Consider the following 12,429-nt stretch of genomic DNA (forward strand, 5'->3'; position numbering starts at 1 on the left):
ATATAAACAAAAGTTTATTTATGCAGTAATATCAATTAATAATTAATACAATGCAGTCAATAAACTTCCGACTTACAACTACAAACTAAACAGTGATATGATTAGATATGGAAATAAAAATAATCCTATAACACATAAGGTGTGTGTGTGACTGTGTGTGTGTGTGTGTGTGTCAGTGTGGTTAGTGAGAGAGAGAGAGAGAGAGAGAGAGAGAGAGAGAGAGATGATTAAGTGACGGCCCGAAAGCTGATTTCGCGATAGCTGGAGATAAAGCAGCCGTGTTCATCACTCAGAGACGCGGTTTTACGAGCGGGGCTCGTAAAAGTCCCTTGTTATTTGACTCTTTAATGGATGAACTCAGTTGCTGTCTCACCCGCGATGGCAAAAATGCACAACAGTCCAATTTGGTTGGACCACAATACAGCAAAACAAATTCGTGATAATTAATACCCTGAGTATTAATAATTAGCGGACATGGCGGTCCGTAAACTGTACAAGCAAAATCCTTGAAACACAAGAATAACACACTATAATATTCTATCTCTGCCCAGACGTAACCTCTTACTTGAATCGCATGAGGACACAGGTAGAATGTGTTTTCCTCCGTCCTTTAACTTTGACCCGGTTCCTTGAGGCTCGTGTGATGACGAGAGGTCGTTTCCTCGCGCTGTCGGCGGGCGGTACGGCTGTTGATTGTCGGCGGCCGGTACGGCTGTTGATTCTCGGCGGGCTGGCGGAGAACTCAGAAATGTCGACTTGATTGAAGATGGAAGAGAAATCTTTAATCTCTTCACTTCTGTAGGCCAACGGATGAAGATGCGAATTGCTCGGCGGTCTCCTTCGGATCCGTTAGAGTGTTCGGTTGAACACAGAGTAATCTCAACTCGTCCAGCGAGATGGAGATTGTATGGCTACTGTTTCAAGTCGGACATTACTTCCTTATGCCACGAGGCTGCACCGGAGAGCAGCAAAAAGCTACGTCCGTATTCGGTGAACTAAGTCGCTGGAAGCAACTTTGGAAGCATTTCAGAATTATTTGAAGTCCTGATGATGTCATGTTTGAGGGACGTTCTGTGGTATGCCTCATCCAATAGGAGTTGAGCGCTCGATCCTTTAGGATCTGTAGTCTGTTTTGGACTCCCTTTGTTTGATTTTGGCGTGATTTTTATCAGTAAAATTTACGACTAAGAAGGAGGGGGCTTGAGGAATGTTTTTATGACTGTTAGGCCTGCCTTTGTCTTCTATCTGAATACATGAAAAACACTTTGGTGTAAAGTGGCGTCACTTCACAGACTTCAATGTATTCTGCAGCGCTGACGCGAGTCATGTGCAAGACCCTTAACACGTATAAATATCAGTCACTTTTGCACATTAATCATTGCTCTTCACAATCACAAAAGTGACCGATTATGGTTTCAAAATGGCGAATTTATCTGAAAGGTAAGGAGTTTGTATCCCTGATTTGTTTTTTTTTCATGCATTTATTTTGTGGAATTTGATAATTTTCCACAGCACTCCTAACATTCTTTCACGGCACACTAGTGGTTGGGAAACACTGGCTTAGGAGACCTGGCTGGAGTCACTCAGCACACCCTGGATTTGAACTCATGACTCCAGGGGTGGTAGTCAGCGTCTTTACTCGCTGAGCTACCCAGGCCCCCCTGAAGTAACAGTTTTATTGAATTTATTGAAAAAGGTTGACGTTCTAAAACAAATTCTATATTCCAATTCATGAGCTAACTAGGGTATAACTTTAACGCTGCCATTAATTTTGCATTGTTAGATCGCCTTCTACACATCAAAATGATAAATACAATACAAATAATAATATAAACAATGCTAAACATAATAACTCTCACTTTCTGTAGTAACAAAAGTGTTCCTTTGCGCCTCCTGGCAGTGATTTTGCGAACAAGTCTCATGCCCGTTTCACACATGATCCATCTGCAGTACGTATGCATTGCGTACGCGGTGCGGAAGCAGCACGCGCTTGATTGTGCTTTCACATAAGATGCGTTTGCAGTGTGCAACTGATCCGCGGTTTCTGTATACCACAAATACAACAATGGGTAAGTAGTTCGCCATTATTTTGATTTTAAAAATTTAAACATGGTACCTCTCTTACGTAAAAAGGTAGTATCACAAACATTTTAAATTAAAACATATCATCCACACAAACCGCTGAGGAAACTGCCTCCCATGCCTTTTCTTTTGCATCTAAACCTTCATACAATAAATCCTGCGGGTCATAGATAACTTTATGTTTTTCCACCTCCACGATGAGTGTCATCCATTATGTCTTGTTTTTCCAAATGTGTGGTAAGGTGTAGTTCTCACCACCAGCCTGTCATGTGACTGCCGCTCCCTGCTGAGATGCGAGTGTCTCCCCCTTTCCCCCTCCCCCCCCCCATATAATATAACATGCTGTGTAGTGTATTTCACATGAAAAAATCTTTAGATAACCTTCTGATCGCATTTGTTATTTCTGCAACTCCTGGTAATAGTGTGCTTTGGTTTTCTTTACTTTACCCAGGGCTGAAAGTCATATGGTGACTGTGAAACACAGTAGACTTTAATTATATGCATTTATGGTGAAATTGCTACATTTTTGTGTCAATACATGTTCATTTTGACCACGAACAATGCGCTATCTCTTTAATTCAGCGCGTGCAGCACAGCAAAAATAGACTCGAAGCGGAAAAGATCGCTGCACTGCTGCTTCTGCACCACTCCTGCAATGCATTGCCATGCTGTATCCACGTGCAATCTGAATGCTCTAACCTGTTAACATGGGCACTGAAAAAAATACGTACTGCATACATATTGCATACGGATCATACTGTATGTGAAACAGGCATCACATGTGAGAAGTTTTTACACACCGGTACTTCCCGTGGTAAAGAGGATCAGTTTCGTTGAGTACTCATTGCATGTTCAGTATGACTATAGTAAGCAATGGGAATTTGTTGCAATCAAACAAAATACTTCACACTTTTAACCCCCGCAGAATTCAGCCCATTCAAATCCATTCCATTACTTGTATATTTCTACAAAAACAAAAAATACAGAAGGATCACCTGTAGGATCTCTATGATCTTCAGCTTGGTGTCCATCACCAGAATGTCTTCCTTTTCTGGTTCTGTCTGAGTCTTGATCGCATCACCATCTGGGGGGGTTGTGGGGGTTGTTGGCAAGAACCCTCCGCCTCTTAGCACCACCTGGGTCATCAGCTCCCCAACTCCATGGATGGATCTCATTACATTTCTACCTGAGAGGAATATCGACAAGAAAGTGTTGAAACTTCTCTGATGAAACAGATCTACCACATCTTTCTGCTTAAACATGTTTAACGGGTATAAAAAAATCTCTGAAAGTCATGTGCAAACTCAGTAAGTCAGTACAACAAACAATTGTAGTCCATTACTTTTGGACTCATCCCCCTTTTCCATTTTGTTGATGGGACAGATGGTGCTGACGTGAGCACAGTCTAATATTGCCAACAGGATCTTCGTCAAACGCAACAGGTCACTGAAGTTGTAAAAGCCGAAGTAAATAAGGTTTCTAGCTAAATTCACAACCTGAGAAAAACAAAAAGACAAAAAAATGTAAGTTATGTCCAAAATGCCCCTCATGTCTCGCACTTCCATTTGTTGGACAGGTGGCTTACCTCAAAAGTGAGTTTGTTTTTTTCTTTATCGGAGAAAGGAACATTTTGACACACGACGTCCCTGAGGTAGTTCTCCACAAAATCCATAGTGAGCGCAAAACGTTCCTTTATCTCATCTCTGCTGGTTCCATCATTATCATAACTAAATCAACATGGACAACATGAAATTAAAGGGATAGTTCACCCAATTAATGCACATGAATGGAGGCTAGGCCTTTGAAGCACCAAAAAGCAGATCAAGTCAGCATAAACACAATCCATCAAACTCCAGTGGTTTAATCAACGTCTTCTGAAGTTATCCAGTCAGTTTTGGGTGAGAACAGACCAAAACTTAACTCCTTTTTCACTGTGCATCTTGACAGCCTCCATGGTGATCATGATTTCAAGCTCGATTATACTTCCTATAGCACCATCTAGGGCTCTGCACATGCATCAAGCACTAGAAAGTATAATCGAGCTTGAAATCTTGATTGTGCCTAGAGACTGCAATGGCAAGATGTACATTGAAAAAGGAAGCTATTATTGGATCGCTTCAGAAGACATAATTTGTGTTCAGCAGAAGAAAGTCATACACATCTTGGATGGCATGAGGGTGAGTAAATGATGAGAGAATTTTCGTTTTTGGTTGAACTATGCCTTTAACCAATTTTTTGTCTGACAGAAACCAAAAAAATACAAAAACCCACAAATGTTTAGGGAAAAATACCTCAGAATGGAAAAATATGTCAAATGTTCTTGTACCAATAGCACTTACTGTGGCATTTACACACATATCAGTCCAATTTAAGCGTCTGCACAATACAATAAATGTACTGTATGTGACAAATAAAAGACTTTGACCTTGAAATGGCAATTAAAATCCTCAACATACTCATCAATGGCAATTTTGGAGGGTATCTCGGACCACAGCCTGGCATATTTCACAGGCATGACCTGTTCCTGAGGGTCACGGTCCACATGCATGTGTAGCATCAGCCGGCAGAATGAGGCACGCAGGTCATAGGGAAGATCTTCATCAGACATGCAGCGCAGGATCAAATCCACATCCAGCTCGCTGGAGATCTTCTCAATGGCCAAATACTGACGGTCCAAACACATCCGCGCAAAAAGGTTCAGCTGGTATCTAAGGAAGAAATGGATCAGGAGAACTTTACTGCAGGTTACTGAAAGAATGGAGGTTTCCATTTGGTTTTAGATCTTTCTGTTTCTGTATTTGAATTTCCCAATGATGAAGTGATCACTGTGAAGCCTCCAAGGAATACATGCATGTAGATTTAGATGTACATTGAAACCCAAAAGCCTGAGACTATATTAAAACCTACAATTAAAGCCTTAAAATAAAGTTTTGGTATTCTGAAGTTTTTACAGTCTTCACAATCTTTCAATCAGTGATCCACATCATGCCATTCTTTGGCTTTTCACTTAAAACCTCTTAACCTTTGGCTTGTTTCCCATTGCACTCTGGCTGTTGGCTGACCTGTAGTAGCTAATGACTTCCTGGTCATCTTTCTGGCCCTCTTTGGCGTCCTGTGCCAGCTCCCTGATGCTCTTACTCCTAATCTCTTTATTATTGTCCTTCCAAAACAACCACACCTCCTCTTCATCCTCTTCCGCCTCCACGGGACCTTCTCCTGACTCCACCTCAAACCGAGACAGCACCAGCCTGGTACGAGAGAGAGAGAGAGAGAGAGAGAGAGAGAGAGAGAGAGCAGGATGGGAAAAAAAGAGTAAGGAAGGAAGGAAGGAAGGAAGGAAAGGGTGAGGAATGAAGGAAGGATGTAGAGAATGGAGAAAAGAAGAGGGAAAGAAGAAAGAAATAAAGAAAGAAAGGGGTTAGGAATGAAGGAAGGATGTAGAGAATGGAGAAAAGAAGAGGGAAAGAAAGAAAAAGAAAGGAAAAAGAGTAAGGAAGGAAGGAAGGAAGGAAAAAGAGGAAGGAAAGAAAAAAGAAAGGGAAAAAAGAGAAAGGAAGGGAAAAAAGAGAAGGGTAAGACAAAGCAAGGCAAGGAAAAAGAGGAAGGAAGGAAGAAGAGAAAGGAAGATGAGCCCTCTGGTTTGAATATGAAAGACAGTTTACAGGAGCATAATAGGTCATAACAGCAGAATGTAGAGGAAAAGATCAAAATGCCTCACTTGGTCTCTATAAGGATGTCCACATTGGCAGGGTTCAGGACTGCATTACAGATGAGCTCCTGGGTCACTGGAATGGACTTGTTCATGGACACACACAGATCCGATAGGTAGTCTAGAAACCTGAGCACAAATGACACATCAAACATGCCAGACCTTCTATGTCTAGATACTTCTATATGCAAATATTGCTGAACTGTTGCTCTCAAACTTTTGGATACCTTTATCTTTTATCAGTTATTAATTAAGTTAGCACAAACTCTCTCCCACCTTGGCTCACGGTTTTTCCTCACAAGGCTGACAAATGTGTCGATTTCTGCCGCTGTTATGTGTTTCTCCAAAAGCTTGCGGTTGTTGTGGAGGAGGGCTGTTATTGTATCCTCGGCCAACACGTCGTAGCCGATCTGTTTCTGCATGAAGCGGAACTGCTTTGCGATGTATTCCTGGACAAGGGACACAAAGATATGGAGTAATGCATCAGTTCTTTCACCAATTCTTATATTTACAGAGCTATGTAAGATTTTATTTGACTGTGGTTAGCGCTGAATCTATGAAACCCCTCTGTATACCTATCCATGTAGGGGTGGTGGAGCCTAGTGAGTAAAAATCCTGGCTGGTAACTAAAAGGTTGTAGGTTCAAACTCTGCAAGGGTTGACCCATGAACTGCTGTACCCTTGATCACCTTAACCACAAGTTCAGCAAGGGGAACTGTCCTTTTAATAAGTGTACTGTAATTTGTTTTTTAGATAAAAGTGACAAATTATAAATATACAGTGGTGTGAAAAAGTGTTTGCCCCCTTCCTGATTTCTTATTTTTTTGCATGTTTGTCACACTTAAATGTTTCAGATCATCAAACAAGTTTAAATATTAGTCAAACATAACACAAGTAAACACAAAATGCAGTTTTTAAATGAAGGTTGTTATTATTAAGGGAAAACAAAATCCAAACCTACATGGCCCTGTGTGAAAAAGTGATTGCCCCCTAAACCTAATAACTGGTTGGGCCACCCTTAGCAGCAACAACTGCAATCAAGCGTTTGCGATAACTTGCAATGAGTCTTTTACAGCGCTGTGGAGGAATTTTGGCCCACTCATCTTTGCAGAATTGTTGTAATTCAGCCACGTTGGAGGGTTTTTGAGCATGAACTGCCTTTTTAAGGTCATGCCACAGCATCTCAACAGGATTCAGGTCAGGACTTTGACTAGGCCACTCCAAAGTCTTCATTTTGTTTTTCTTCAGCCATTCAGAGGTGGACTTGCTGGTGTGTTTTGGATCATTGTCCTGCTGCAGAACCCAAGTTCGCTTCAGCGTGAGGTCACAAACAGATGGCCGGACATTCTCCTTCAGGATTGTTTGGTAGACAGCAGAATTCATGGTTCCATTTATCACAGCAAGTCTTCCAGGTCCTGAAGCAGCAAAACAGCCCCAGACCATCACACTACCACCACCATATTTTACTGTTGGTATGATGTTCTTTTTCTGAAATGCGGTGTTAATTTTACGCCAGATGTAATGGGACACACACCTTCCAAAAAGTTCAACTTTTGTCTCGTCAGTCCACAGAGTATTTTCCCAAAAGTCTTGGGGATCATCAAGATGTTTTCTGGCAAAAATGAGACGAGCCTTAATGTTCTTTTTGCTCAGCAGTGGTTTTCGTCTTGGAACTCTGCCATGCAGGCCATTTTTGCCCAGTCTCTTTCTTATGGTGGAGTCATGAACACTGACCTTAACTGAGGCAAGAGAGGCCTGCAGTTCTTTGGATGTTGTTGTGGGGTCTTTTGTGACCTCTTGGATGAGTCGTCGCTGCGCTCTTGGGGTAATTTTGGTCGGCCGGCCACTCCTGGGAAGGTTCACCACTGTTCCATGTTTTCGCCATTATTTGTGGATAATGGCTCTCACTGTGGTTCTCTGGAGTCCCAAAGCTTTAGAAATGGCTTTATAACCTTTTCCAGACTGATAGATCTCAATTACTTTCTTTCTCATTTGTTCCTGAATTTCTTTGGATCTCGGCATGATGTCTAGCTTTTGAAGATCTTTTGGTCTACTTCACTTTGTCAGGCAGGTCCTATTTAAGTGATTTCTTGATTGAGAACAGGTGTGGCAGTAATCAGGCCTGGGTGTGGCTAGAGAAATTGAACTCAGGTGTGATAAACCACAGTTATGTTTTAACAGGTGGGGCAAACACTTTTTCACACAGGGCCATGTAGGTTTGGATTTTGTTTTCCCTTAACAATAACAACCTTCATTTAAAAACTGCATTTTGTGTTTACTTGTGTTATCTTTGACTAATTTTTAAACTTGTTTGATGATCTGAAACATTTAAGTGTGACAAACATGCAAAAAAATAAGAAATCAGGAAGGGGGCAAACACTTTTTCACACCACTGTATACAGTACTGAAGAGCTTTAGAACTGCCCAAAATAGTTTAAAAGGCCACTGTAAAGGAGGAGGCGAGAAGCAGCTTTCCTTGTTTAGGTAAGGATTTATTTTCTGCGTCTGTAGCACAATTACAGTCTCACAGTCTTTGCGTTATCCACTAAGTTAATCTCCAATTGCACACCACTACACAAAATAAACTCTTATCATTTATAATAATAACACTCTTTGTTTCATTCCCGTCTGTGTTGCCCAGGCTCTCTCTCTTCTATTTGCGGTGTGTCTCTATTTATGCCGCTCTCCCCATGCTCACTGAAATTAGAGACAGGTGTTAGACATAATTTAGCTCATGTGTAAGCGCCCTTACCCCTTTCTCTCTCTCCGGAGATACTTGACCACGCCCTCGCTGCCACATATCCCCACCGCCCGACTCAGGCCGGGGCGGCATCCGGCCTGCCTACCACTCCCCCCCCCATTTCTGGAAAGGAAATCAGCGACAGCCATCTGCGCCCCCGGTCTGTGGACCACCTTGAACTTAAACGGCTGAAGAGCCAGATACCAACGGGTGATCCGGGCATTAGTATCTTTCATGTGGTGGAGCCACTGGAGGGGGGCGTGATCGGAGCAGAGGGTGAAGGCCCACCCCAACAGGTAGTATCGGAGAGTGAGGACCGCCCACTTGATGGCGAGACACTCCTTTTCCACGGTGCTGTACTTAGTTTCCCTTAACGAGAGCTTACGGCTAATGTACAGCACCGGGCGCTCCTCCCCCTCCACCACCTGCGAGAGTACGGCCCCCAGCCCCCTGTCTGAAGCATCTGTCTGTAAAACAAAAGGGAGAGAGAAGTCAGGTGAATGTAAAAGCGGCCCCCCGCAAAGTGCGGCTTTAACTTGCGTGAACGCCCGCTGACACTGCTCCGTCCATTGGACCGGGTCTGGAGCTCCCTTTTTAGTGAGATCAGTCAGCGGGCTGGTGACGTCCGAATAATTGGGTACGAACCTTCTATAATAGCCAGCCAGCCCCAGGAACTGTCTCACCCCCTTTTTGGTCTTGGGTCTCGGGCAGGTCGCAATCGCTGCTGTTTTGTCAATTTGGGGACGCACCTGCCCGTGGCCCAAGTGGAACCCCAGATACCGTACCTCCACCCGCCCAATCGCACACTTCTTCGGGTTCGCTGTGAGTCCCGCTTGGCTCAGCGATCTCAGAACCGCCCTCAGATGTTGCATGTGCCGCTGCCAATCATTGCTGTAAATGATGATATCATCTAAATAGGCAGCGGCGTAGGCTGAATGCGGTCTGAGGATTCGGTCCATGAGACGCTGAAATGTAGCCGGGGCCCCAAACAAACCGAACGGAAGTGTCACAAATTGGTGTAATCCAAACGGTGTGGAGAAGGCGGTTTTCTTACGGGAAATTGGTGTCAAGGGGATCTGCCAATAACCCTTTGTCAAATCCAGTGTCGAGTAAAATCGAGCAGTGCCCAACCGATTGAGCAACTCATCAACGCGAGGCATTGGATACGCATCAAATTTAGACACCGCGTTGACTTTCCTATAATCCACACAGAATCGCACAGACCCGTCGCTCTTAGGCACTAGAACAACTGGGCTGGACCAATCGCTGTGGGATTCTTCTATTACCCCCATATCGAGCATCGCATCCAATTCTTCCTGAACGATTTTCTTCTTGTGTTCAGGTAATCGATAGGGGCGGCTACGTACCACAACCCCCAGCTCAGTCTCGATGTGGTGATAGATGAGGTTTGTACACCCCAGTAGAGGGGAGAACACATCCGCAAACTCCTGTTGCAACTTAGCAACCTCCGTGAGTTGACTCGGTGAGAGGTGGTCTCCGCAAATGACCGGGGTGAACTGTTTATGTTTTGAACTCACCTCCGGTCCGAGCTCCGCCTTCTCAGGAACTACCGTAGCCAACGTCACGGGAACCGCCTCCCTCCACAATTTCAGGAGATTGAGGTGGTATATTTGACGTGCGCCCCCTCTATCAGTTCGTTTAACCTCATAATTGAGATCTCCCACTCGTAGTGTGACCTCAAATGGTCCTTGCCACTTGGCGAGTAGTTTAGAGCTCGATGTAGGAAGCAATACAAGCACTTTATCTCCCGGTGCAAATTCCCTTAGCTGAGTTCCCCTGTCACAGTCGGCGCTGTCGTTCTTGAGCTTGGAGCAAATTCTCCTGTGTTAGCTGCCCCAAAGTGTGGAGTTTTGCTCGAAGATCAAGAAAGTACTGAATTTCATTTTTACTGTTTGAAGGTCCCTCCTCCCAGGCCTCTCGCAATACATCAAGCACACCGCGTGGGCGTCGCCCATACAGCAGCTCGAATGGGGAGAAGCCAGTGGAGGCTTGCGGGACCTCTCGTACTGCAAATAACAGGGGGTCGAGCCATTTATCCCAATTTCTAGCATCATCGTGCACGAACTTACGAATCATGTTTTTGAGGGTTTTATTAAATCGTTCCACCAGGCCATCTGTTTGAGGATGGTACACACTGGTGCGAATCGATTTAATATTTAACAACTCATACAGTTCGCGTAGTGTCCGTGACATAAACGTTGTGCCCTGATCAGTGAGGATTTCATTCGGAATCCCCATTCGGGAGATTATTTTGAAGAGTGCCTCCGCAACACTGCGTGCTGAGATGTTGCGAAGAGGCACTGCTTCCGGATATCGCATTGCATAGTCCACTAGGACCAATACAAAGCGATGTCCGCATGCTGACTGTTCTAATGGCCCGATGAGGTCCATTCCAATTCTCTCAAAGGGGACCTCGATCAGAGGGAGAGGGCGCAATGGCGCTTTTGGGGTGGCCAGTGGGTTAACCAGCTGGCATTCGCGGCGTGCCGCACACCACCTGCGGACATCGCCGCCAATGCCCGGCCAATAGAAACGGGCTATTAGACGGTTCAGTGTCTTCCTTTCTCCTAAGTGACCTGCCATGGGATTATAATGAGCCGCCTGGAATACCATTTCCCGACGGCTCCTTGGAATCAAAAGTTGGGTTGTATCCTCTTTGGTCCGAGTGTCCTGTGTCACTCTATACAACCGCTCATTTATAATTGCAAAATAGGGGTATGAAAGGGCGATGTCAGGCTGGAGTCATTGACCATTGATGACTCTCACTTGGTCAAAGGCGTGTTTGAGGGTTTCGTCTCGCGACTGCTCCAAAGGGAAATCCCCCTCAGGGAATTCCCTGAGAAGGGGAGGGGCTGCAGCCTCTCCCCCTCTCTCGTCATTATGACGTGGAGCTGTCGAGGACGGCCCCGGCTCCGCCTCCCCTGCCAGAGCATCGCACATCACACATCTCCCTATTTTCGTACAGGACCCATCCACGCAAATTCCCTTTAATAAAACTCTAAAATCAGGCCAATCAGTCCCCAAAATCAGCGGATGGGTGAGGCGGGAACTAACCACGGCCTCCACTCTATGCTTTTTCCCCCGTAATTTAATCATCAGGGTCACCACCGGATACTTGTGAATATCCCCGTGTACACATTTCACCTTCACCGTTTTAGTTGTGACCAATGCCTCGGGTTGAACCAGGCGTTGGTGGATAGTGGTTCGATCACAACCGGTGTCCACCAATGCTTGGTGAGTACCCCCCTTGACACTTACTGGTATCCGGTACACTCCGGACCGGTCGGGGGCAGCCTGTGGGAGGTCAGAGACCTGCATCACCGTCCCCAGCTCCATCAGAGGGCACTGATCTCGGAAGTGGCTCGGGTCTCCGCACCTCCAGCAGGCCGGCCCAGGCGCTACGCCCGCACTTGCGTCAGTGGGCGCCCCCCCCCCCGAGGGGGAGAGCGGCGGGGCATTGGAGTAGGGGAAGGTGTCGCCTCCCACACCCAGGGAACTGGTCTCAGGAGCTGAAGTCCTCCTCGTCTGCGTGGGGCAGTAACGGGACCTGGAGAGAGAGCAGAACGAGAGGAGAGGGGGAGGGGGAAGAAACAGAGGGAGGAGAGAAAATGTAGGAGGGCTCTTCCGCCCTCGGGATCGCCGCCATGTGGTCCTCCGCAAGTCGGACAGCTTCCTCCAACGACGCCGGGCGGTGGCACTGGACCCACTCCGCCGTCCCTTTTGGCAGTTGATCTGTGAATTGTTCCAGTACCACCTGGTCGATAATTCCATGGACGTCGCGGTCTGCCGCTAGCAGCCATCTTCGGAAGGCGTCACGGAGCCGCTGGGCGAAGGCAAACGGGCGGTCGGAGCTCTCCAACTTCAAACTCCGGAAGAG

At 45.6% G+C, this 12,429-nt stretch overlaps 1 protein-coding gene across 1 annotated transcript in view; it reads right to left on the reverse strand.

Annotated features, from left to right (window-relative positions):
* Nucleotides 1-12,429, reverse strand: part of LOC127428308 (inositol 1,4,5-trisphosphate receptor type 1-like) — a 373,744-nt gene that overhangs the window by 223,884 nt on the left and 137,431 nt on the right. The window contains exons 19-25 of the mRNA XM_051676597.1: nt 6,068-6,240; nt 5,801-5,920; nt 5,145-5,330; nt 4,539-4,790; nt 3,668-3,809; nt 3,425-3,578; nt 3,078-3,268 (exon numbers count right to left, since the gene is read on the reverse strand). Coding sequence (XP_051532557.1) covers nt 3,078-3,268; nt 3,425-3,578; nt 3,668-3,809; nt 4,539-4,790; nt 5,145-5,330; nt 5,801-5,920; nt 6,068-6,240 — 1,218 coding nt within the window. The remainder of the gene's footprint in view (nt 1-3,077; nt 3,269-3,424; nt 3,579-3,667; nt 3,810-4,538; nt 4,791-5,144; nt 5,331-5,800; nt 5,921-6,067; nt 6,241-12,429) is intronic.

Source organism: Myxocyprinus asiaticus, chromosome 37 (assembly GCF_019703515.2).
Source record: "Myxocyprinus asiaticus isolate MX2 ecotype Aquarium Trade chromosome 37, UBuf_Myxa_2, whole genome shotgun sequence".
NCBI lineage: Eukaryota > Metazoa > Chordata > Actinopteri > Cypriniformes > Catostomidae > Myxocyprinus > Myxocyprinus asiaticus.